This window comes from Ambystoma mexicanum, chromosome 13 (assembly GCF_040938575.1).
Source record: "Ambystoma mexicanum isolate Mex_15411 chromosome 13, UKY_AmexF1_1, whole genome shotgun sequence".
NCBI classification, from domain to species: domain Eukaryota; kingdom Metazoa; phylum Chordata; class Amphibia; order Caudata; family Ambystomatidae; genus Ambystoma; species Ambystoma mexicanum.
This window is the reverse complement of record NC_090938.1, coordinates 811,000,359-811,023,026: the sequence shown is the minus strand read 5'-3', so window position 1 is coordinate 811,023,026 and position 22,668 is coordinate 811,000,359. Positions and strand designations below refer to the sequence as shown.

The 22,668-nt window shown below is 54.1% G+C and overlaps 2 protein-coding genes across 3 annotated transcripts in view; both read right to left on the bottom strand.

Moving 5' to 3' along the window:
* The window catches only part of LOC138522045 (major histocompatibility complex class I-related gene protein-like), a 1,849,186-nt gene that overhangs the window by 862,153 nt on the left and 964,365 nt on the right, over positions 1–22,668 (bottom strand). The window lies entirely within an intron of this gene.
* PSMB8 (proteasome 20S subunit beta 8) overlaps positions 1–22,668 on the bottom strand; it is a 67,065-nt gene that overhangs the window by 41,566 nt on the left and 2,831 nt on the right. Inside the window, exon 2 of the mRNA XM_069635268.1 lies at positions 2,191–2,335. Coding sequence (XP_069491369.1) covers positions 2,191–2,335 — 145 coding nt within the window. The remainder of the gene's footprint in view (positions 1–2,190; positions 2,336–22,668) is intronic.

The window sequence follows — 22,668 nt, the reverse complement described above, 5'->3', positions numbered from 1 at the left end:
GGTGGGTGTAACCCCAGAGAAAGCTCCGTGCCTGTTGAGGGTTAGATCTTCTGCATGTGCCTGTGTGGTGGGTGTAACCCCAGAGAAAGCTCCGTGCCTGTTGAGGGTTAGATCTTCTGCATGTGCCTGTATGGTGGGTGTAACCCCAGGGATAGCTCTGTGCCTGTTGATGGTTAGATCTTCTGCATGTGCCTGTATGGTGGGTGTAACCCCAGGGATAGCTCTGTGCCTGTTGACGGTTAGATCTTCTGCATGTGCCTGTATGGTGGGTGTAACCCCAGGGATAGCTCCGTGCCTGTTGAGGGTTAGATCTTCTGCATGTGCCTGTATGATGGGTGTAACCCCAGGGATAGCTCCGTGCCTGTTGAGGGTTAGATCTTCTGCATGTGCCTGTATGGTGGGTGTAACCCCAGGGATAGCTCTGTGCCTGTTGACGGTTAGATCTTCTGAATGTGCCTATGTGGTGGGTGTAACCCCAGAGATAGCTCTGAGGGTTAGATCTTCTGCATGTGCCTGTATGGTGGGTGTAACCCCAGGGATAGCTCCGTGCCTGTTGAGGGTTAGATCTTCTGAATGTGCCTGTGTGGTGGGTGTAACCCCAGGGATAGCTCGGTGCCTGTTGAGGGTTAGATCTTCTGCATGTGCCTGTGTGGTGGGTGTAACCCCAGGGATAGCTCCGTGCCCGTCGAGGGTTAGATCTTCTGCATGTGCCTGTGTGGTGGGTGTAACCCCAGAGAAAGCTCTGTGCCCGTCGAGGGTTAGATCTTCTGCATGTGCCTCTGTGGTGGGTGTAACCCCAGAGAAAGCTCCGTGCCCGTTGAGGGTTAGATCTTCTGCATGTGCCTGTGTGGTGGGTGTAACCCCGGGGATAGCTCCGTGCCTGTTGAGGGTTAGATCTTCTGCATGTGCCTGTATGGTGGGTGTAACCCCGGGGATAGCTCCGTGCCTGTTGAGGGTTAGATCCTCTGCATGTGCCTGTATGGTGGGTGTAACCCCGGGGATAGCTCCGTGCCTGTTGAGGGTTACATCTTCTGCATGTGCCTGTATGGTGGGTGTAACCCCGGGGATAGCACTGTGCCTGTTGAGGATTAGATCTTCTGCATGTGCCTGTCTGGTGGGTGTAACCCCGGGGATAGCTCTGTGCCTGTTGAGGATTAGATCTTCTGCATGTGCCTGTATGGTGGGTGTAACCCCAGGGATAGCTCTGTCCCTGTTGATGTTTAGATCTTCTACATGTGCCTGTATGGTGGGTGTAACCCCAGGGATAGCTCTGCTGTCTGAGCCTTCTGCATCGAATATGCTTAACCTGAGGTTTAGAACTGCTGCCTACACCTAAGTAGTCTGAACATCCCAAGAGATAGCCCTGCTGAGGCCTGAGTCTGTAATCTGCATGCCCTGAGGGTAGGTCTGTTGCCTGATGTCAGTATAACCCCAGGGATAGCTCTGCTGTCTGAGCCTTGAGTCTGTAGGATCTGTGGTACCTAATGGTTGCTCTGCACTAGGGGCCCTGGACATGTTGGGTCTGTGTAAACTCATGGTTAGATCTTCTGCCTGTGCCATTAAGGTCTCTGCACCCTGAGGGATGGCACTGCTGCCTGAGCCAGTAAGTTTTCTGAGGGATAGGACTGCTGCCTGAGACAGTAAGGTCTTTGTACCCTGAGGGATGGCACTGCTGCCTGAGCCAGTAAGGTCTCTGAGGGATAGGACTGCTGCTTGAGAAAGTAAGGTCTTTGTACCCTAAGGGATGGCACTGCTGCCTGAGCCAGTAAGTTCTCTGGGGGATAAGATTTCTGCCTGAGCCAGTAAGGTCTCTGTACCCTGAGGGATGGCACTGCTGCCTGAACCAGTAAGGTCTCTGAGGGATAGGACTGCTGCCTGAGTCAGTAAGGTCTTTCTACCCTGAGGGATGGCACTGCTGCCTGAGCCAGTAAGGTCTCTGAGGGATAGGATTGCTGCCTGAGGCAGTAAGGTCTTTGTATCCTGAGGTATGGTTCTGCTGCATCGGCTAGTACATTTTCTGTAACCTCAGGGATATTTCTGCTGCCGGAGCCAGTAAGGTCTCTGTACCGCGACGGATAGCACCTCTGTCATAAGCCTGTGTCTGTCATGTAAAGGGATGAATGGGAAACTTCACCCAAGGATGATCCAATCCCTGGGGGTAAACAGAGGAGGGAAGAAGATGTCACTCACCAATGTAGCTGCCTGCGGAGGCTCGGGAGTCCACTGCCACCACCACCCCATGCTGGAACTTGAAGGCCAGGGTGGTGGTCCCGTGCCAGAGCTCGAGCTTTGCACCACTGCCGCCCGCTGTGCGCGACTGGAGGAAGTGAGCAGGCTGGCAAGAAAGAAGGACACGTAATGAGTATTGGGCTTGTCATCGCAGACCTACCAGTATCACACAGAACCAGTAATAGAACCAGGGCGGATGCCTGCTGTTACTGGCTGGACACCCCCAGAGCACCAAAGAAAGCATGAGAATGGATTAGCACATGGAACTTATCTTTGATGTTGCTGTGTGATCAGATCATCTGTGTGAAAAGAGAAGGTACCCTGATAGGCTCTTCTAGGCACTATAGACAGGCTACCCTCAAAGTCTTCTATACGCACTAGACCAACTAATGTAGTACATTTTCTTGGGGTGACAGACAGGTTGCCATAGGATCTAAGGATCATAGGAATCTCTAAATGCAATGGACAGGCTACCCTTATAGTCTTACTATTATATATCTTCTAAGTTCTCTAATTGGCCACCTTCAGGCAACACCAAGGAGACTTGCATATATCTTTATTCAATGAAAAAACTTTGCCAAAAGGACGTTATGGTTAAGTTGCACTAATAAAAACCTATGAAATTCAATGAAAAAATATTGTTCAAGGGATGTTATATTTACAAGTAAAACCGAAAAACCTCTGAAATTCGCCAGTTATGGTAAGCTAAGCAACCATAACTCACGCCACCACCGTGCACTGCTAAGACTAACACCCAGGACATCAAAAATGACATCATGTCAGTTATTCATGGGGCCTGGTGTCATTCTCTTTCTATGGCCTCATTCCCTTCTCATGCCTACACATAGTCTGACGGAGCCATCCGGGGACTTTTTTGGGACGGGTCTATGGGAGACACCCATGGGACCTGTTGCCGCACAATGACATGTTGCTTTATTAGTGTGTTAATTTCCTCCTCCACCTGACTTTGTGCATTAATGGGTATGCCCCGGTAGTGTTGGGTGACAGGTTTTATTTCAGGGTTAATGTGAAGTTGGACTTTGCGGTTTTTTAGCTTCCCAAGTCCCTTGAATACATTTGGGAACGCTGCTTCGATTTCATCCGGTCGAGCAAAGTATTTGTGGGCCATCAGTTGATACATGATATGGACTAGACCCATGTCCACTGCAGTTTTGAAACTGAGTATACAGTCGCTGTTTACTTCCGTCTTGAGGACATGTAACTGTATCTTTGCAGCATGGGCCTTGTGTGTGCATCTGGCAGAGATGACACCTTTGCATGGTAGTGGTGTGGTTGCGCCATATGGGTAGATATCAACCGTGGCCTTTTTGAGTTTGGGCGCCTTCGCGAGTGTGTTGTGTGCCTCCTCGCTAATTATATTAACTGTGGCGCCAGTGTCAAAGAGAAAGTCCAGTGGCGTGTCATTGACCTCAATGGTTAGAACTGGGCTATGCAGGGTTGCAGCGGTGTTGTTCAGAGCCCACGCATACCCCTTTTTCCGCTGTTCCTCATCTGAGGAAGGCGACGCGCTACTGGAGGGCAATTTCATTTCAATGTAGTGGACGTAGCGCTTGCGCCCACTGTGTCAGGAGCCTTCAGACGGCCTATACTCTCATCATGAGTATGTTTTCCTTTGGTCCCGTTCATCTCGACTCTGCCATTTAAGGTCTGAGTCTGGTCCTGCTTCGCAAGGACTTGGCAGCAAAGACTTCCTTTGCCCTCTTAGACTTCTCCGGCTTGTAGAGTGGTTGGGGGCATTCTTGCACATGGCTCTGAAGTGGTTGTAACCCCACATGCAGCGCATTATTATCCCAGAGCGGGGCAGTCTCCCGTATGAGGGTATTCATGCCCGCACCTGTAGCATGTGGCGTCAGGGCGTCTAGGTTGCGGGTTTGGTGATGTGAAAAGTTTGTTGACTGCTTCTTCATCAGTGGATTTTCACTGTATGGTGACTTTACCCAAATTGTCGAATTGAGATTCCACTGCTGTCGCCATGTGTGCCAAGCCGAGAATTTCTTTGAGCAACCATTGTTTCTGCAGGAGCTTTTTCCGAAAACCCTGGGACTCACACCCCACAAATACCTGAGACCGTATGGCCTCGTCATTGGAGTATTGATGGAATCGCAGTGCTTCAGCTTTATGCGTAGTCACATTACAAAAAAGTCACATTACAAAATGGTCTAAGGCATGTAGTGTGAAAGATATGTCTTTCATAATCTACATTGGTAAGTGTTGTGAAATATTCCGTTAACGAAGGCCGAGTATATAGTCCACCACATCTTGTGACAGGAACAAGGGTTTGCCTTCCCATCCTTCCTTCACTAGACTGAGGGGACCTCATACATTGTGTCCAAACAGAAGCTCAACAGGGCTAAACCCTACTCCCTGTAGGAAAACAGAAGGCATGGCAGGAGAATATCCCATTTTCTCCTCAGGTGCTCTTCCAAGCCACCTATCATGCCTTTCCGGGTCAAGTTTGTTTGTTTGTTTATTAATTTGTATAGCGCACCTGACCCAAGGGTATATGGGCGCTTAAACTTCGAGTTACAGGCAAAGTAGGTCACAATTGTACAGTGATGAAGCAAAGGTATACTTGACAGGACAGCAGTTAGTGCATAGACAATAATATGCTGACATAGTGCAAAATACATTCTTGCAGTAGGTATGCATTCAATCATGGTAGGTTAATTGTTGAGTAACCACTCAACAAGCCCATTGGTTTGTGGATGGAAGGAGTTAGAGAACCGGCAGGTGACTCCACACTCTTCCCACATAGACTTCACATATGCTGATATGAAGTTTGATCCACCGTCAGAAACGACTTCCTTGGGGAATCCAACACGGGAGAAAATCCCAATCAGAGCCTTGATATGATATGATATTTATAACGCGCTTAATACCAAGTGCGCTGACCCGGGGATCAAACCTGTGTTGCTCCGTGTCGTCTTGCTTCCAAGGCGAGCATGTTGCCCCTGAGCTATCCTCCCGAGACAACAAGGGGGGCTTTGATGCTCCTTAGAGAGACAGCCTCAGTGTATCTTGTGGCGTGGTCTACCACCACAAAGATATATCTGTTCCCTGAGCTGGTTTGAGGATTCAAAGGACCCACAATCTCCATGCCTATTCTATCAAAAGGCTGCCCAACCATGGGTAAAGGAATTAAGGGGGCCTTGGTAGTACCACCTGACTTGCCAGAAGCTTGACAAGTCGGGCAGGACCGGACAAATTCCTTAACTTTTACACCGAACTGCAGCCAGTAAAAGTGCGCAGACAACCGGTCTGATGTCTTAGTCACTCCCAAGTGACCCGCTAAAGGTATTTGGTGAGCCAAATCCAAAAGGAACTTTTTGTGGCTTTGGGGAATCACCAAACATCTGGTGCCCTCACTCTCAGAGTCTTCTGGCTCACTGTACAGGAGTCCACCCTCCCAGTACACTTTGAACAGTCCAGGGGACTCGCCCTTAGCCTTCTCCTATGCCTGCTTCCGCAGACCCACCAGAGTGGGACACTCTTTCTGGGCTGTGAAGAAGTCAGTCTGACCTGGGCCCCCATTAGGTCAGACTCATCCAGCTTGGGCAGACTCTTCAGATCTGTGCCCACCTGGTCCTCCACCTCAGGTTCCTGCACTGCGCCAGGCAACTCTGAAGTCACTGAGTCCCCAGCTACCAAAGTTGGGTCCTTGAGGGCTACCAGCCCCTCTCCCACAGGGGTAGGCGACTCAGTAGTCTGTGGAACTGGACTAGGGGCTACCGGCCACGCCGGTCCTTCCAACAAGCCCTCTGGAAGCACTCCAGGCCCTAAGGCTCTCTGAGTGTTCAATCTGGTGCTCTCTTTGGCCCTCAATCGTCATTGCCGCTGCGACTATTTCAGGATCAGGAAGATCATTACCCAACAGACATTGGACAGGGATGGAGTCTTTCACTGCTACACAGCGCTGGATCGTTTCATCTCGCCAGCTGAACTCTGCTATTGCCAAGGGGCACTTACTCTTACCATCAAACCCACTTACACACAAATCAGGCCCAGCAATAGTGCCGCTAGCCGTGGTGTCTCAGACCGCAGGAGTTTTGTGTCCATTGATATACACATGTTCTAGATAGAGTTGAGAATTATTGGGAACTGGGGATTCTTCTGGAGACCCGGTACCATTCCGACTCAGTGTAACAAATCCACATTCGGCCACTCCCTGGCCTGGTGGGAATTCCTCCTCTGAGAGGCCCACATTAATGATGGCCTCTTCCACGATTCCAACATTCACTGTGGCTAGCTTGGGTAAGCGCTTGCAAGCATGATCCCCTTTCCTATGGCCTAGCTCCTTACACACAAAACAACCTTTGGGAGGTGAGAAGAGAGGTGCCCCAGTGTTAGGAGTACCTGCACTTCTTTTCGGGGTGCACGGCTGAACTAGAGTTTTGGGATTTCCCTTCGCTCTTTTGGGGACCTGACTTTGAAGAGGATTGGGTTGGACATTTGTCCTTCCCATCCTTGTTTACTTTTTTGTCTGCCAATTTCTCTTCCGGTTTGGGTGTGCCCGTCTGAGCCTTTTTCTTTGCAAGCTCCCTAGGGTCTGTGATAGTCCTGCCCACTTTTCTTTCCGAGCTCTCTGGAGCTCTTGAGATACTGTTCTGGGGTTTTACAGAACTTCCTGAGGAGGGCTGCCTTCATGCTGTCATAAATGGGCCTTTCCTCAGGAGTTAACTGAAGAATTGCATCAGTCCCTGGAGTCGGTAAGCGACTCATCAGGGCTGCACCCCACAGTACCTCATCCACCCCCTGTAGCTGGAAAGCCAGCTCGAGCGCTTCAAACCAGTCACAAATATCCTTGCCCACTTCATAAGCCTGCACTAAGTCTGTGGGGATGTGCCATGGGGCTTATCCCAGGCACTCTGGTTTGAACCACTACGGCTGCTTTCGCTAGAAGCGGATTTATTGGCCTCCTTCTGCTCTTCAAGCGCCAGCTTGCGCAGCTCTGGGGGGACCTTGTGCCGCTGTTTCTATTCCTCTAGCGCTAGTCTCCTCTCCTTGAGCAGGAGCTTTCTAGCCGCTACCTCATTAACAGCCGGAACAATTACTGGGCCACTTAGAGACTGTGCTGAGGCCTGGGACCTGCAGGATGCCGCACGAGCCCCTGTCCTCACTGACACCCTTGAGTGTTGATAAACCACACTTGCTCCCCCCCGGCGGGATGATTGGCGAGACACACTGCTCAGGCGGTTGTCCTTGTCCTTTCCCCCCCAAGGTCTTGTCCGTTCGGGTACACAGGGCCGAGCCCATTCCCTGGGGTCTTCTCCCCAACAACCCTTGCTTCTACCCAAGCTTGGAGGCTGGGCAGCAACTCAGGTTTATTAACCTTAGTGCTGTGGGGAAGTCTCCTCTCTTGACATAAGACGCACAGGACATCCTTGGTCATGCCTTTTACAGTCTCCATGTCAAGCTCACTGACTATTACTAATATCTAGCAGTGACTAAACGTTGCCTGCAACAGTACTTTTATCGTTGGGTGACTAAGCTATGCGCAAGGCTCCAAGTGATCTGACCGCTTGCCACCAATGTGACGAATCAACTTCCGGGGCACCAGTAGTCCAGGGATGAATATCGGTTTCTAAACCATCAATCAGCCCCACACCTCTAGGGATCTGAACAGATTGGAACACAAGTCAATTATAAACCTCCTTGTCACAATTTTTGGTAACATGGACGGAACGGCAGGCTTATCTCCACAAGGTTGTGGATCACTGGTTAGTTGAAACACAGCGAAAATACAATTATTACCCAATGATAAAAGGGACTGTCCAGTCAAGGTTGTATACAAATATCTACTTTATTATTACTACAACAGACAGTTCTAGCACACTACAAAATACAACCCACCATGTGAAGGAACACAGAGGACAGACAGTTTCACCAAGGAAAGGGATGCACTCTGGATACTGACAGGAGGGTAGTTGGTAAAGTAATCAGTCTTACTGTTCAAGGTTATTTGGTTTCAGCACCAAGGGACAAAGGGTCCTAACTGTCTCTAGGGGCCTTCGGAGAAGGACCAGGGGGGCAGAACCTCAATGTACCTGGTGCTTAAGAAGTTCTTGATGCTCTACAGCGTCGAGGCGGTTCAAGGATGCTTGGCAGCTCCTAAAACAGAGTTCGAGATGGGAGACAGCTGTGGGTATCAGGCGGTAGGCAGTTCGGCAAGCAAGGCCAAACAGATGGCTGCAGGCTGGCCTACACGGTGGCTCGGGGTCAAGATTCTTCTCTGTGCTGGTTGGCGGATATGGAATGCTGGTCGAGGCATCTCGAACGGCTTGAGTGACTGCGGCGTGATAACAGTCAGCAGTGCCGCCGGTTGCGTTTCGAGGACTCGACTATCGAAAATGTCCTTAAAAGATGGATGCTAGTTGATGCTTGTGTGTCACACCTAGTTTGTTCACAGGGCTGGTGTCGTACCTTTCAAGGCAGATGGCCTCATGCTTGGGAGAGTTTTTGCAGGCAACGTCCTTGTCCTTAGTTTAGAAACTCTCCAACACTTCCCACAAGTAAGCTTGCTGGCAGAACCAAGCAAGGAACACCGTGTGCTGGCTGGGTACTGGTTCTGGAGCTGCTTGATGGGTCCTCTGAGTCTGGTATCTACCTCTGTTCCCTGGGAGATGTTCAGGGGAGGGATATTGCTTCCCTCTTGGACCTCCTGGCCTTCCGTCACTGGCGGAAGATGTAAGGTAGACTGTACCTTCAGCCCGGGTCCAAATGAGTCCTTCTTCTTACTCCTTTTAAGTCATCGGATGATCTGCTAAGTGCGGCCCTCTTTTAAAGCCAAATGGGCCCCAGTGATTGGTGCAGGCTAGGCCTACCTTAATGAACCAATCCTGGGTCCCCACCAACAATCTTCTGTTATGCCTGAGGTCAGGACCAGAGTGCTCTGCAACAGGAAAAGGTGAAAGGTGACAACATATACCTAAGTCCGACCCATCTCCCTGTCTGTTGCAGATCAAAGTGTGTCTCTGGTTAACTGAGCCCTCTGTAACTCTTGATTAAAGCGCAGGTTTCCCTTGAAGTATGTGGTGAGAGCAGACTTCTTGTCTCCCCCAAATCACATACTTCTCCCTATGAAAGGGGTCAGCTCTGCAGGGGTTTGCCTACAGTAAATAGTGGACCCAGAGATGCATTTCACTGCCTTTCATACAGAGCGGTGGAGACTAGCTTCAAGTTGACACATTGCATACCAAGGGGTGTTAGCCCGTCTTTCCTGTTGTCTGTCCGGCAACCAAGCCACTTCAGCAGGCTTGCCTTAATTATTCCTCTTTAGTATGCACTGCCACCAGCCAGATAAGACAAAGGGAAGGCAGATCCATGGAGCCTTTGATATTTAAATTAGGCGGCCCATGGCTGGAGTAAGGTGTGCCTTCCCCCTTATTGAGAGGCTTTGATGTACCTGTAGCTATCACATTCCAGCTGAATATGACAGGGAAAGATGGCGCCTGTAGGCTGTGTCTTCCCAGAGTATATGTGAGAGGATATTGCTGGGTGTATAGGGAGAGGCTAATGCTAGTGGAGAGTGAGAGAGTGAGAGACTGAGAGACTGAGAGAGTGAGAGAGAGAGAGAGAGAGAGAGACACTAATGCTGGGGTGTAGAGGGAGAGGCTAATGCTAGGGTCTACAGATAGAGAGAGTGGGGATAATGCTGAGGTGCACAGGGAGAGGATAATGCTGGGGTGTACAGGGAGATGACAATGCTGGGGTGTACAGGGAGAGGCTTATGCTGGGGTGCGCATGGAGGGGATAATGCTGGGGTGTAGAAGAAGAGATTAATGCTTGGGTTCACAGGGAGAGCATAATGATGGGGTGTACAGGGAGAGCATAATGATGGGGTGCACAGGGAGGAGATAATGCTGGGGTGCACAGGCAGGAGATAATGCTGGGGTGCACAGGCAGGGGATAATGCTGGGGTGCACAGGGAGATCATGCTGGGGTGCAAATGGAGAGACTAATGCTAGGGTGTAGAGGAAGAGGCTCATACTGGGGTGAGTGAGACTAAAGCTGGGGTGTAGATGCTAATGCTAGGGTGTAGAGGGAGAGGCTAATACTGGGGTGGGTGAGGCTAATGCTGGGGTGTAGATGAAGAGGATACTGCGGGGGTGTATAGGGAGGGATAATGCTTAGGTGCGCAGGGAGAGGATAATGCTGGGGTGCACAGGGAGAGGATAATGCTGGGTTGTAAAGGGAGAGGCTAATACTCGGGTGTATAGGGAGAGGCTAATGCTAGGGTCTACAGAGAGAGAGAGAGAGAGAGAGGGGCTAATCCTGCGTGTACAGGGAGGGATAATGCTGGGGTGTAGAAGAAGAGATTAATGCTGAGGTGCACAGGGAGAGCATAATGATGGGGTGTACAGGGAAGGGATAATGCTGGGGTGCACAGGGAGGGGATAATGCTGGGGTGGACAGGGAGGAGATCATGCTGGGGTGCACAGGGAGAGACTAATGCTAGGGTGCACAGGGAGAGACTAATGCTGGGGTGTACAGGGAGAGGATACTGCTGGGGTACACATGGAGAGACTAATGCTAGGGTGTAGAGGAAGTGGCTGATACTGGGGTGGGTGAGACTAAAGCTGGGGTGTAGATGAAGAGGATACTGCTGGGGTGTACAGGGAGAGGATACTGCAGAGGTGCACTGGGGTTGGATAATGCTGGGGTACACAGGTAGAGGCTAATGCTGGGGTGTACAGGGAGAGGATACTGCTGGGGTACACATGGAGAGACTAATGCTAGGGTGTAGAGGGAGAGGCTAATACTGGGGTGTAGATGAAGAGGATACTGCTGGGGTGTATAGGGAGAGACTAATGCTGGGGTGTATAGGGAGAGACTAATACTGGGGTGGGTGAAGCTAAAGCTGGGGTATATATGCTAATGCTGGGGTGCAGATGCTAATGCTGAGGTGCACAGGGAGAGGATAATGCTGGGGTGCACAGGGAGGGGATAATGCTGGGGTGCACAGGGAGGGGATAATGCTGGGGTGCACAGGGAGAGGATAATGCTGGGGTGCACAGGGAGGGGATAATGCTGGGGTGCACAGGGAGAGGATAATGCTGGGGTGCACAAGGAGGGGATAATGCTGGGGTGTACATGGAGGGGATAATGCTGGGGTGTACAGGGAGAGGATAATGCTGGGGTGCAGAGGGAGTGGATAATGCAGAGGTGCACAGGGAGTGGATAATGCTGGGGTGCACAGAGAGGGGATAATGCTGGGGTGTACAGGGAGGGGATAATGCTGGGGTGCACAAGGGGGGGATAATGCTGGGGTGTACTGGGAGGGGATAAGGCTGGGGTGCACAGGGAGGGGATAATGCTGGGGTGTACAGGGAGAGCATAATGATGGTGTGTACAGTGAGGGGATAATGCTGGGGTAAGAGGGGGCTAGTGCATGGGTGCCCAGGGACAGGATCATGCAGGGGTGCACAGGGAGAATATTATGTTGGGGGTAGAAGTAGAGAATAATGCTGAGGTGTACAGGGAGGGGATAATGCTGAGGTGTACAGGGAGGGGATAATGCTGGGGTCTACAGTGAGGGGATAATGCTGGGGTGTACAGGGAGAGCAGAATGCTGGGGTGTACAAGGAGAGGCTAATGCTGGGGTGTACACAGAAAGGTTAGGGATGTTAGGGAGAATTCTCTGTTTAGGCTGAATTTCCTAACCTAGTGAGTCCCCCAGCAGCTTTGCTGGATTTCTGGAGTTTGTTTTTTTCATCCTGCCAAGAGTGAGACTCTTTTTCTCCCACTCTTGGACATGAATGTGGTTGATTCCTTTGAATGTCAATGTGTTCTATGGGCTATGGGGTCTTTTACTCCATAGGGCCTCATGTGTTTTGCTATGTGTGTTACACCGCACCCTCCGTGCCGTAACACTGGGGCGTCCTAGAGGATCCCCACCATAGACTCCATACCCTGGGACTGACTACTGTCTCCCCGGGCATGTAAAGTCACCATTGGCTTTACTAGACCTAAATTTACTAACAGAACTGGTACAAACCATCCTATTGTGGATGTACTGGTAGGGGTAATTCGATTACCCGTGGGTCTGTTGTTCGAGGGGGCACTGTCCCGTCCCCCTCGGCGAGTTTTGGCTGGTGGCAGTGGAAACTACTTTTGATATTCGATCCCGATTATATTCCTATGGGATTCTTCCCATTGTTGGAGGCTAATACTTTTTTCACGTTAGTCTCTAACGTACCGCCGGTTTATTTGTCTTGAATAAATCTACCGGGAGGTATTTTCTGCCAGAACTCGGTTTTTAAAATGGCGTATGTGTTCGCCTCTGTAACTCCGAACCAAAGGTTGAGCCCTTTGTTCCACTTTTGGCGGGCTTCTACACAGAAGCCCTCCAGAGTGGTGCCATTCTGTCTGGGTACCACAGGAGGTGTGGGAGGGGGTTTAGGCACCCTGGACTGAGTTGCCTTGCCAACTCAAGTCGCACTCTGGTGTGATTGGCCCAAGTGATGAGCCGCGCCGCTCACCACTTAGCGTGTTTTGATTGACAGCTAGGCTGAATGAATGGGGGTTTTCTGCATTAAAGCAGGGCTTTTGGGACTGGATCTTGAGAAGTCGCCACAGGACCTAAGAATCCGACGAGGGTAAAGCTGAGCCGACCTGCAACGACGACACCTCCGGTGGAGCCCTGCTGAACCGACTCACCACTTCCCAACGACAGAGCAGATCTCCCTGCTGGAGAGTCTTCTTCCTCTGACTGGTGGGAACAACCAGTCCCTTTGCTTTTTCTTCGCTTCCAGGGCGTAGTGGGCGAATTGTCCGTGCTGAGCACCCCGGCAACCGGATAGCCACTAGCCTGTACCGCGACCAAAAGGTGGTGCCTTGTGACAGAGCACTCCGCGGCTGGTCTCTTCCCTGGTGGTGCAACGATCTTCAACTTTTCTTCGACGACAAGACCATCTCATCTCTTGGCAAAGCCCCGACTTGCATCCACCACCAGGAACAACTGTCTCTTAACTTACAAGGTACTGTGTCTGCCTGGCTTCCCTTGTGACGGTTAGCGTGAGGTGTCTTAAATCCTTACCTTTCCATTAGGTCGCCTGCAGACCTTCTTAACTTTTTGTTCTAAACTGGTCCAACCTTTCTGTGACAATTTGCTACAAAGACTCGAAGTGCATTTCCACTGCGATACTTTTTGGGACATATCGCCTTGCCTCTCTCCGAGTGGGCCTGGCCTCTGAACTTTGTGATCTACAGTAGACCCTGCCTTACTTGACTTGCATTTGCTTCGTAAAAGTGTTGGTACCGAGTTGGTTTCATACCCGGGTGCCGTTGAACCTAGACTTGTCGAAATATTGTTAGGGGATTTGATCGTTTCTTCTTCGTAGAGTAATTGTAATTGAATTGTTTGCCGTGATAGTGCCATAGTGTTTTTGATAGATGTTTCGTTATAAATAAATACCTTAATATCTTTACACTAAGCCTTGTTGCGTGTTTGCTTGTCTTGCTGTGAAGAATTGCCCTATCTTGTATACTCCACATACTGCTTAACTCTTCTTGAGGGAAGTCTGACTGCTCAGCCACAGCTACCAAGTGAATCTGTGTGGTACAGACTGCTACCAAGTGGGTTTACTGCCAAACACCAGTAGGACTAAATCTTTTGCAGTGGTCCCAGAGGGAACTGCACAGGTTATTGCCTAACAAGGGGCTACTGCTGGGGTGCAGAGGGAGAGGAAAATGCTGGGGTGCATAGGGAGGGGATAATGCTGGGGTGCAGAGGGAGAGGATAATGCTGGGGTGCATAGGGAGGGGATAATGCTGGGGTGCACAGAGAGGGGACAATGCTGGGGTGCACAGGGAGAGGACAATGCTGGGGTGCACAGTGATGGGATAATGCTGGGGTGCACAGGGAGTGGATAATGCTGGGGTACACAGGGAGGGGATAATGCTGGGGTGTACAGGGAGGGGACAATGCTGGGGTGCACAGGGAGAGGACAATGCTGGGGTGCACAGTGATGGGATAATGCTGGGGTGTGCAGTGATGGGATAATGCTGGGGTGCACAGGGAGAGCATAATGATGGGGTGCACAGGCAGGAGATAATGCTGGGGTGCACAGGCAGGAGATAATGCTGGGGTGCACATGGAGGGGCTAATGCTGGAGTGCAGAGGGAGAGGATAATGCTGGGGTGCACAGGGAGTGGATAATGCTGGGGTGCACAGAGAGGGGATAATGCTGGGGTGTACAGGGAGAGGATAATGCTGGGGTGCACAGGGAGTGGATAATGCTGGGGTGTACAGAGAGGGGATAATGCTGGGGTGCATAGGGAGGAGATAATGCTGGGGTGTACAGGGAGGGGACAATGCTGGGGTGCACAGGGAGAGGATAATGCTGGGGTGCACATGGAGGGGCTAATGCTGGAGTGCAGAGGGAGAGGATAATGCTGGGGTGCAGAGGGAGAGGATAATGCTGGGGTGCACAGTGATGGGATAATGCTGGGGTGCACAGGAAGTGGATAATGCTGGGGTACACAGGGAGGGGCTAATGCTGGGGTGTACAGGGAGGGGACAATGCTGGGGTGTGCAGGGAGAGGACAATGCTGGGGTGCACAGTGATGGGATAATGCTGGGGTGTGCAGTGATGGGATAATGCTGGGGTGCACAGGGAGAGCATAATGATAGGGTGCACAGGCAGGAGATAATGCTGGGGTGCACAGGCAGGAGATAATGCAGGGGTGCACAGGGAGAGGATAATGCTGGGGTGCACAGTGATGGGATAATGCTGGGGTGCACAGGGAGTGGATAATGCTGGGGTACACAGGGAGAGGACAATGCTGGGGTGCACAGGGAGGGGATAATGCTGGGGTGCGCAGGGAGGGGCTAATGCTGGGGTGTGCAGTGATGGGATAATGCTGAGGTGCACAGGGAGAGGCTAATGCTGGGTTGCAGAGTGAGAGGATAATGCTGGGGTGCAGAGGGAGAGGACAATGCTGAGGTGCACATGGAGGGGCTAATGCTGGGAGGCACAGGGAGGGGATAATTCTGAGGTGCAGAGGGAGGGGATAATGCTGGGGTGCACAGGGAGGGGCTAATGCTGGGCTGCCCAGGGAGGGGCAAATTCTGGGGTGCACAGAGATGGGATAATTCTGAGGTGCACAGGGAGAGGATAATGCCGGGGTGCAGAGGGAGGGGATAATGCTGGGGTGCACAGGGAGGGACTAATGCTGGGGTGCAGAGTGAGAGGCTAATGCTGGGGTGCAGAGTGAGAGGATAATACTGAGGTGCACATGGAGGGGCTAATGCTGGGGGCACAGTGAGGGGATAATGCTGGGGTGCACAGGGAGGGGGATAATGCTGGGGTGCAGAGGGAGAGGATAATTCTGAGGTGCACATGGAGGGGCTAATGCTGGGGGCACAGTGAGGGGATAATGCTGGGGTGCACAGGGAGGGGGATAATGCTGGGGTGCACAGGGAGAGGATAATGCCGGGGTGCAGAGGGAGGGGATAATGCTGGGTGCGCAGGGAGAGAATAATGCTGGGGTGCCCAGGGAGGGGATAATCCTGGGGTCCACAGTGAGGGGATAATGCTGGGGTGTACAGGGAGGGGATAATGCTGGGGTGCGCAGGGGGATAATGCTGGGGTGCAGAGGGATGGGATAATGCTGGGGTGCAGAGGGAGGGGATAATGCTGGGTTGCACAGGGAGGGGATAATGCTGGGGTGCACAGGGAGGGGCTAATGCTGGGGTGCAGAGGGAGTGGATAATGCTGGGGTGCACAAGGAGGGGATACTGCTGGGGTGCACAGGGAGGGGATACTGCTGGGGTGCACAGGGAGGAGATAATGCTGGGGTGCACAGGGAGATGATACTGCTGGGGTACACATGGAGAGACTAATGCTAGGGTGTAGAGGTAGAGGCTAATACTGGGGTGGGTGAAGCTAAAACTGGGGTGTAGATGGTAATGCTGGGGTGTACAGGGAGATGATACTGCTGGGGTACACATGGAGAGACTAATGCTAGCGTGTAGAGGTAGAGGCTAATACTAGGGTGGGTGAAGCTAAAGCTGGGGTGTAGATGCTAATGCTCGGGTGTACAGGGAGGAGATCATGCTGGGGTACACATGGAGAGACTAATGCTAGGGTGTAGAGGTAGAGGCTAATACTGGGGTGGGTGAGACTAAAGCTGGGGTGTAGATGAAGAGGATACTGCAGGGGTGAACTGGGAGTGGATAATGCTGGGGTACACAGGGAGGGGCTAATGCCGGGGTGTACAGGGAGAGGATACTGCTGAGGTGTATAGGGAGGGATAATGCTGAGGTGCGCAGAGATGGAATAATGCTGGGGTGCAGAGGGAGGGGCTAATGCTGGGGTGCACAGGGATGGGATAATGCTGGGGTGCACAGGGAGAGGCTAATGCTGGGGTGCACAGGGACGGGATAATGCTGGGGTGCGCAGGGACGGGCTAATGCTAGGGTGCAGAGGGAGGGGATAATTCTGGGGTTTACAGGGAGGGGCTAATGCTGGGGTGCACAGGAAGGGGATAATGCTGGGGTGCACAGGGAGAGGATAATGCAGGGGTGCACAAGGAGAGGATAATGCTGGGGTGCACAGGGAGGGGATAATGCTGGGGTGCACAGGGAGGGGGATAATGCGGGGGTGCGCAGGGAGGGGGATAATGCGGGGGTGCACAGGGAGGGGCTAATGCGGGGGTGCACAGGGAGGGGCTAATGCTGGGGTGCGCAGGGAGGGATAATGCAGGGGTGCGCAGGGAGGGGATAATGCTGGGGTGCGCAGGGAGGGGATAATGCTGGGGTGCACATGGAGGGGATAATTCTGGGGTGCGCATGGAGGGATAATGCTGGGGTGCACAGGGAGGGGATAATGCTGGGGTGCACAGGGAGGGGATAATACTGGGGTGCACAGGGAGGGGATAATTCTGGGGTGCGCAGCGAGGGGGTAATGCTGGGGTGCACAAGGATGGGATAATGCTGGGGTGCACAGGGAGGGGATAATGCTGGGGAGTACAGGGAGGTGACAGTGCTGGGCTGCACAGGGAGGGGATAATGCTGGGGTGTGCAGAGAGGAGATAATGCTGGGGGGCCCAGGGAGAGGATAATGCTGGGGTGCATATGGAGGGGATAATGCTGAGGTGCACAGGGAGGGGATAATGCTTGGGTGCGCAGATATGGGATAATGCTGAGGTGCACATGGAGGGGCTAATGCTGGAGTGCAGAGGGAGAGGATAATGCTGGGGTGCACAGGGAGGGGATAATGCTGGGTTCGCAGGGAGGGGATAAAGCTGGGGTGCGCAGAGATGGGGTAATGCTGGGGTGTGCAGGTGGGGATAATGCTGGGGTGCAGAGGGAGGGGATAATGTGTGGTGCATAGGCAGGGGATACTGTGGGGGTGCATAGGGAGTGGATAATGTGGGGTGCATAGGGAGTGGATAATGCTGGGGTGCACAGGGAGGGGATAATGCCGGGGTGCACAGGGAGGGGCTAATGCTGGGGTGCAGAGGGAGGGGATAATGCTGGGGTGCACAGGGAGGGGATAATGCTGGGGTGCAGAGGGAGGGGCTAATTCTAGGGTGCGCAGAGATGGGCTAATGCTGGGGTGCGCAGGGAGGGGATAATGCTGGGGTGCACAGGGAGGGGATAATACTGGGGTGCAGAGGGAGGGGATAATGTGTGGTGCATAGGCAGGGGATACTGTGGGGTGCATAGGGAGGGGATAATGTAGGGTGCATAGGGAGTGGATAATGCTGGGGTGCACAGGGAGGGGATAATGCCGGGGTGCACAGGGAGGGGCTAATGCTGGGGTGCAGAGGGAGGGGATAATGCTGGGGTGCAGAGGGTGGGGATAATGCTGGGGTGCACAGGGAGAGGATAATGCAGGGGTGCAGAGGGAGGGGCTAATTCTGGGGTGCGCAGAGATGGGCTAATGCTGGTGTGCACAGGGAGGGGCTAATGCTGGGGTGCACAGGGAGTGGATAATGCTGGGGTGCGCAGAGATGGGATAATGCTGGGGTGCACAGGGAGGGGCTAATGCTGGGGTGCACAGGGAGGGGATAATGCTGGGGTGCACGGGGAGGGGCTAATGCTGGGGTGCGCAGGGAGAGGCTTATGCTGGGATGCACAGGGAGGGGAAAATGCTGGGGTGCACAGGGAGGGGATAATGCTGGGGTGCACAGGGAGGGGATAATGCTGGGGTGCACAGGGAGAGGATAATGCTGAAGTGCGCAGGGAAGGGATAATGCTGGGGTGCGCAGGGAGGGGATAATGCTGGGGTGCGCAGGGAAGGGATAATGCTGTGGTGCACATGGAGGGGATAAAGCTGGGGTGCACATGGAGGGGATAAGGCTGGGGTGCACAAGGATGGGATACTGCTGGGGTGCCAGGGAGGGGATAATGCTGGGGTCCGCAGGGAGGGGATAATGCTGGGGCACGCAGGGAGGGGATAATGCTGGGACGCGCAGGGAGGGGATAATGCTGGGGTGCACAGGGAGAGGCTTATGCTGGGGTGCACAGGGAGGGGATAACACTGGGTGCAGAGGGAGGGGATCATGCTGGGGTGCACAGGGAGGGGATCATGCTGGGGTGCAGAGGGAGGGGATCATGCTGGGGTGCGCAGGGAGGGGATAATGCTGGGGTGCGCAGGGAGGGGATAATGCTGGGGTGCAGAGGGAGGGGATCATGCTTGCGTGCACAGGGAGGGGATCATGCGGGGGTGCACAGCGAGGGGCTAATGCAGGGGTGCACAGGGAGGGGCTAATGTGGGGATGCACAGGGAGGGGCTAATGCTGGGGTGCACATGGAGGGGCTAATGCTGGGAGGCACAGGGAGGGGATAATGCTGGGAGGCACAGGGAGGGGATAATCCTGGGGTGCACAGTGAGGGGATAATGCTGGGGTGCACAGGGAGGGGATAATGCTGTCGTGCACACGGAGGCGATAATGCTGGGGTGCACAGGGAGAGGCTTATGCTGGGGTGAACAGGGAGGAGATCATGCTGGGTGCAGAGGGAGGGGATCATGCTGGGGTGCACAGGGAGGCGATCATGCTGGGTGCAGAGGGAGGGGATCATGCTGGGGTGCAGAGGGAGGGGATCATGCTGGGTGCAGAGGGAGGGGATCATGCTGGGGTGCACAGGGAGGGGATCATGCTGGGGTGCACAGGGAGGGTATCATGCTGGGGTGCACAGGAAGGGGATCATGCTTGCGTGAACAGGGAGGGGATCCTGCTGGGGTGCACTGGGAGGGGATCATGCTGGGTGCAGAGGGAGGGGATCATGCTGGGGTGCACAGGGAGGGGATCATGCTGGGGTGCACAGGGAGGCGATCATGCTGGGTGCAGAGGGAGGGGATCATGCTGGGGTGCACAGGGAGGGGATAATGCTGGGGTGCACAGTAAGGGGATCCTGCTTGCCTGAACAGGGAGGGGATCATGCTGGGTGCAGAGGGAGGGGATCATGCTGGGGTGCACAGCGAGGGGCTAATGCGGGGGTGCACAGGGAGGGGCTAATGCGGGGATGCACAGGGAGGGGATAATGCTGGGGTGCACATGGAGGGGCTAATGCTGGGAGGCGCAGGGAGGGGATAATGCTGGGAGGCACAGGGAGGGGATAATGCTGGGGTGCAGAGGGAGGGGATAATCCTGGGGTGCACAGTGAGGGGATAATGCTGGGGTGCACAGGGAGGGGGATAATGCTGAGGTGTACAGGGAGGGGATAATGCTGGGGTGCGCAGGGAGGGGATAATGCTGGGGTGCAGAGGGAGGGGATAATGCTTGGTTGCACAGGGAGGGGATAATGCTGGGGTGCACAGGGAGGGGATAATGCTGGGGTGCACAGGGAGAGGATAATGCTGGGGTGCAGAGGGAGGGGATAATGCTGGGGTGCACAGGGATGGGATAATGCTGGGGTGCACAGGGAGGGGACAATGCTGGGGTGCACAGGGAAGGGACAATGATGGGGTGCACAGGGAGGGGCTAATGCTGGGGTGCAGAGGGAGTGGATACTGCTGGGGTGCACAGGGAGGAGATAATGCTGGGGTGCACAGGGAGATGATACTGCTGGGGTACACATGGAGAGACTAATGCTAGGGTGTAGAGGTAGAGGCTAATACTGGGGTGGGTGAAGCTAATACTGGGGTGTAGATGGTAATGCTGGGGTGTACAGGGAGAGGATACTGCAGGGGTGAACTGGGAGTGGATAATGCTGGGGTACACAGGGAGAGGCTAATGCCGGGGTGTACAGGGAGAGGATACTGCTGGGGTGTATAGGGAGGGATAATGCTGAGGTGCGCAGAGATGGAATAATGCTGGGGTGCAGAGGGAGGGGATAATGCTGAGGTGCACAGGGAGGGGATAATGCTGGGGTGCACAGGGAGGGGATAATGCTGGGGTGCACAGGGAGGGGCTAATGCTGGGGTGCACAGGGAGAGGATAATGCTGGGGTGTAGAAGAAGAGATTAATGCTGGGGTGCAGAGGGAGGGGACAGTGCTGGGCTGCAGAGGGAGGGGCTAATGCTGGGGTGCCGAGGCAGGGGATAATTCTGGGGTTTACAGGGAGGGGCTAATGCTGGGGTGCACAGGAAGGGGATAATGCTGGGGTGCACAGGGAGGGGATAATGCTGGGGTGCACAGGGAGGGGATAATCCTGGGGTGCACAGGGAGAGGATAATGCTGGGGTGCACAGGGAGGGGATAATGCTCGGGTGCACAGGGAGGGGATAATTCTGGGGTGCACAGGGAGGGGCTAATGCAGGGGTGCACAGGGAGGGGATAATGCTGGGGTGTACAGGGAGAGGATAATGCTGGGGTGCACAGGGAGGGGGTAATGCTGGGATGCGCAGGGAGGGGATAATGCTGGGATGTAGAAGAAGAGATTAATGCTGGGGTGCGCAGGGAGGGGATAATGCAGGGGTGCGCAGGGAGGGGATAATGCTGGGGTGCGCAGGGAGGGGATAATGCTGGGGTGCACATGGAGGGGATAATTCTGGGGTGCGCAGGGAGGGGGTAATGCTGGGGTGCACAAGGATGGGATAATGCTGGGGCACACAGGGAGGGGATAATGCTGGGGAGTACAGGGAGGTGACAGTGCTGGGCTGCACAGGGATAATGCTGGGGTGTGCAGGGAGGGGCTAATGCTGGGGGGCCCAGGGAGAGGATAATGCTGGGGTGCGCAGGGAGGGGATAATGCTGAGGTGCACAGGGAGGGGATAATGCTGGGGTGCAGAGGGAGGGGATAATGCTGGGGTGCACAGGGAGGAGCTAATGCTGGAGTGCAGAGGGAGAGGATGATGCTGGGGTGCACAGGGAGGGGCTAAGGCTGGAGTGCAGAGGGAGAGGATAATGCTGGGGTGCACAGGGAGGGGATAATGCTGGGGTGCACAGGGAGGGGATAATGCTTGGTGAACAGGGAGGGGATAATGCTGGGTGCACAGGGACGGGATAATGTTGGGGTGCACAGGGAGGGGGATAATGCTGGGGTGCACAGGGAGGGGGATAATTCTGGGGTGCACAGGGAGGGGAGAATGCGGGGGTGCACAGGGAGGGGCTACTGCTGGGGTGCACAAGGAGAGGCTAATGCTGGGGTGCGCAGGGAGGGGGTAATGCTGGGGTGTACAGGGAGGGGATAATGCCGGGGTGCAGAGGGAGGAGATAATGCTGGGGTGCAGAGGGAGGGGGTAATGCTGGGGTGCAGAGGGAGGGGATAATGCTGGGGTTCGCAGGAAGGGGATAATGCTTGGTTCGCAGGGAGGGGATAAAGCTGGGGTGCACATGGAGGGGATGATGCTGGGGTGCGCAGAGAGGGGGTAATGCTGGGGTGTGCAGGGAGGGGACAATGCTGGGCTGCACATGGAGGGGATGATGCTGGGGTGTACAGGGAGGGGGTAATGCTGGGGTGTGCAGGGAGGGGACAATGCTGGGCTGCACATGGAGGGGATAATGCTGGGGTGCACAGGGAGAGGATAATGCTGGGGTGCGCAGGGAGGGGATAATGCTGGGGTGCACAGGGAGGGGATAATGCTGGGGTGCAGGTGGAGGGGATAATGTGTGGAGCATAGGCAGGGGATACTGTGGGGTGCATAGGGAGGGGATAATGTGGGGTGCATAGGTAGTGGATAATGCTGGGGTGCACAGGGAGGGGATAATGCTGGAGTGCAGAGGGAGGGGATAATGCTGGGGTGCACAGGGAGGGGATAATGCTGGGGTGCAGACGGAGGGGATAATGTGTGGTGCATAGGCAGGGGATACTGTGGGGTGCATAGGGAGGGGATAATGTGGGGTGCATAGGGAGTGGATAATGCTGGGGTGCACAGGGAGGGGCTAATGCTGGGGTGCACAGGGAGGGGCTAATGCTGGGGTGCAGAGGGAGGGGATAATGCTGGGGTGCACAGGGGGAGGATAATGCAGGGGTGCAGAGGGAGGGGCTAATTCTGGGGTGCGCAGAGAAGGGCTAATGCTGGTGTGC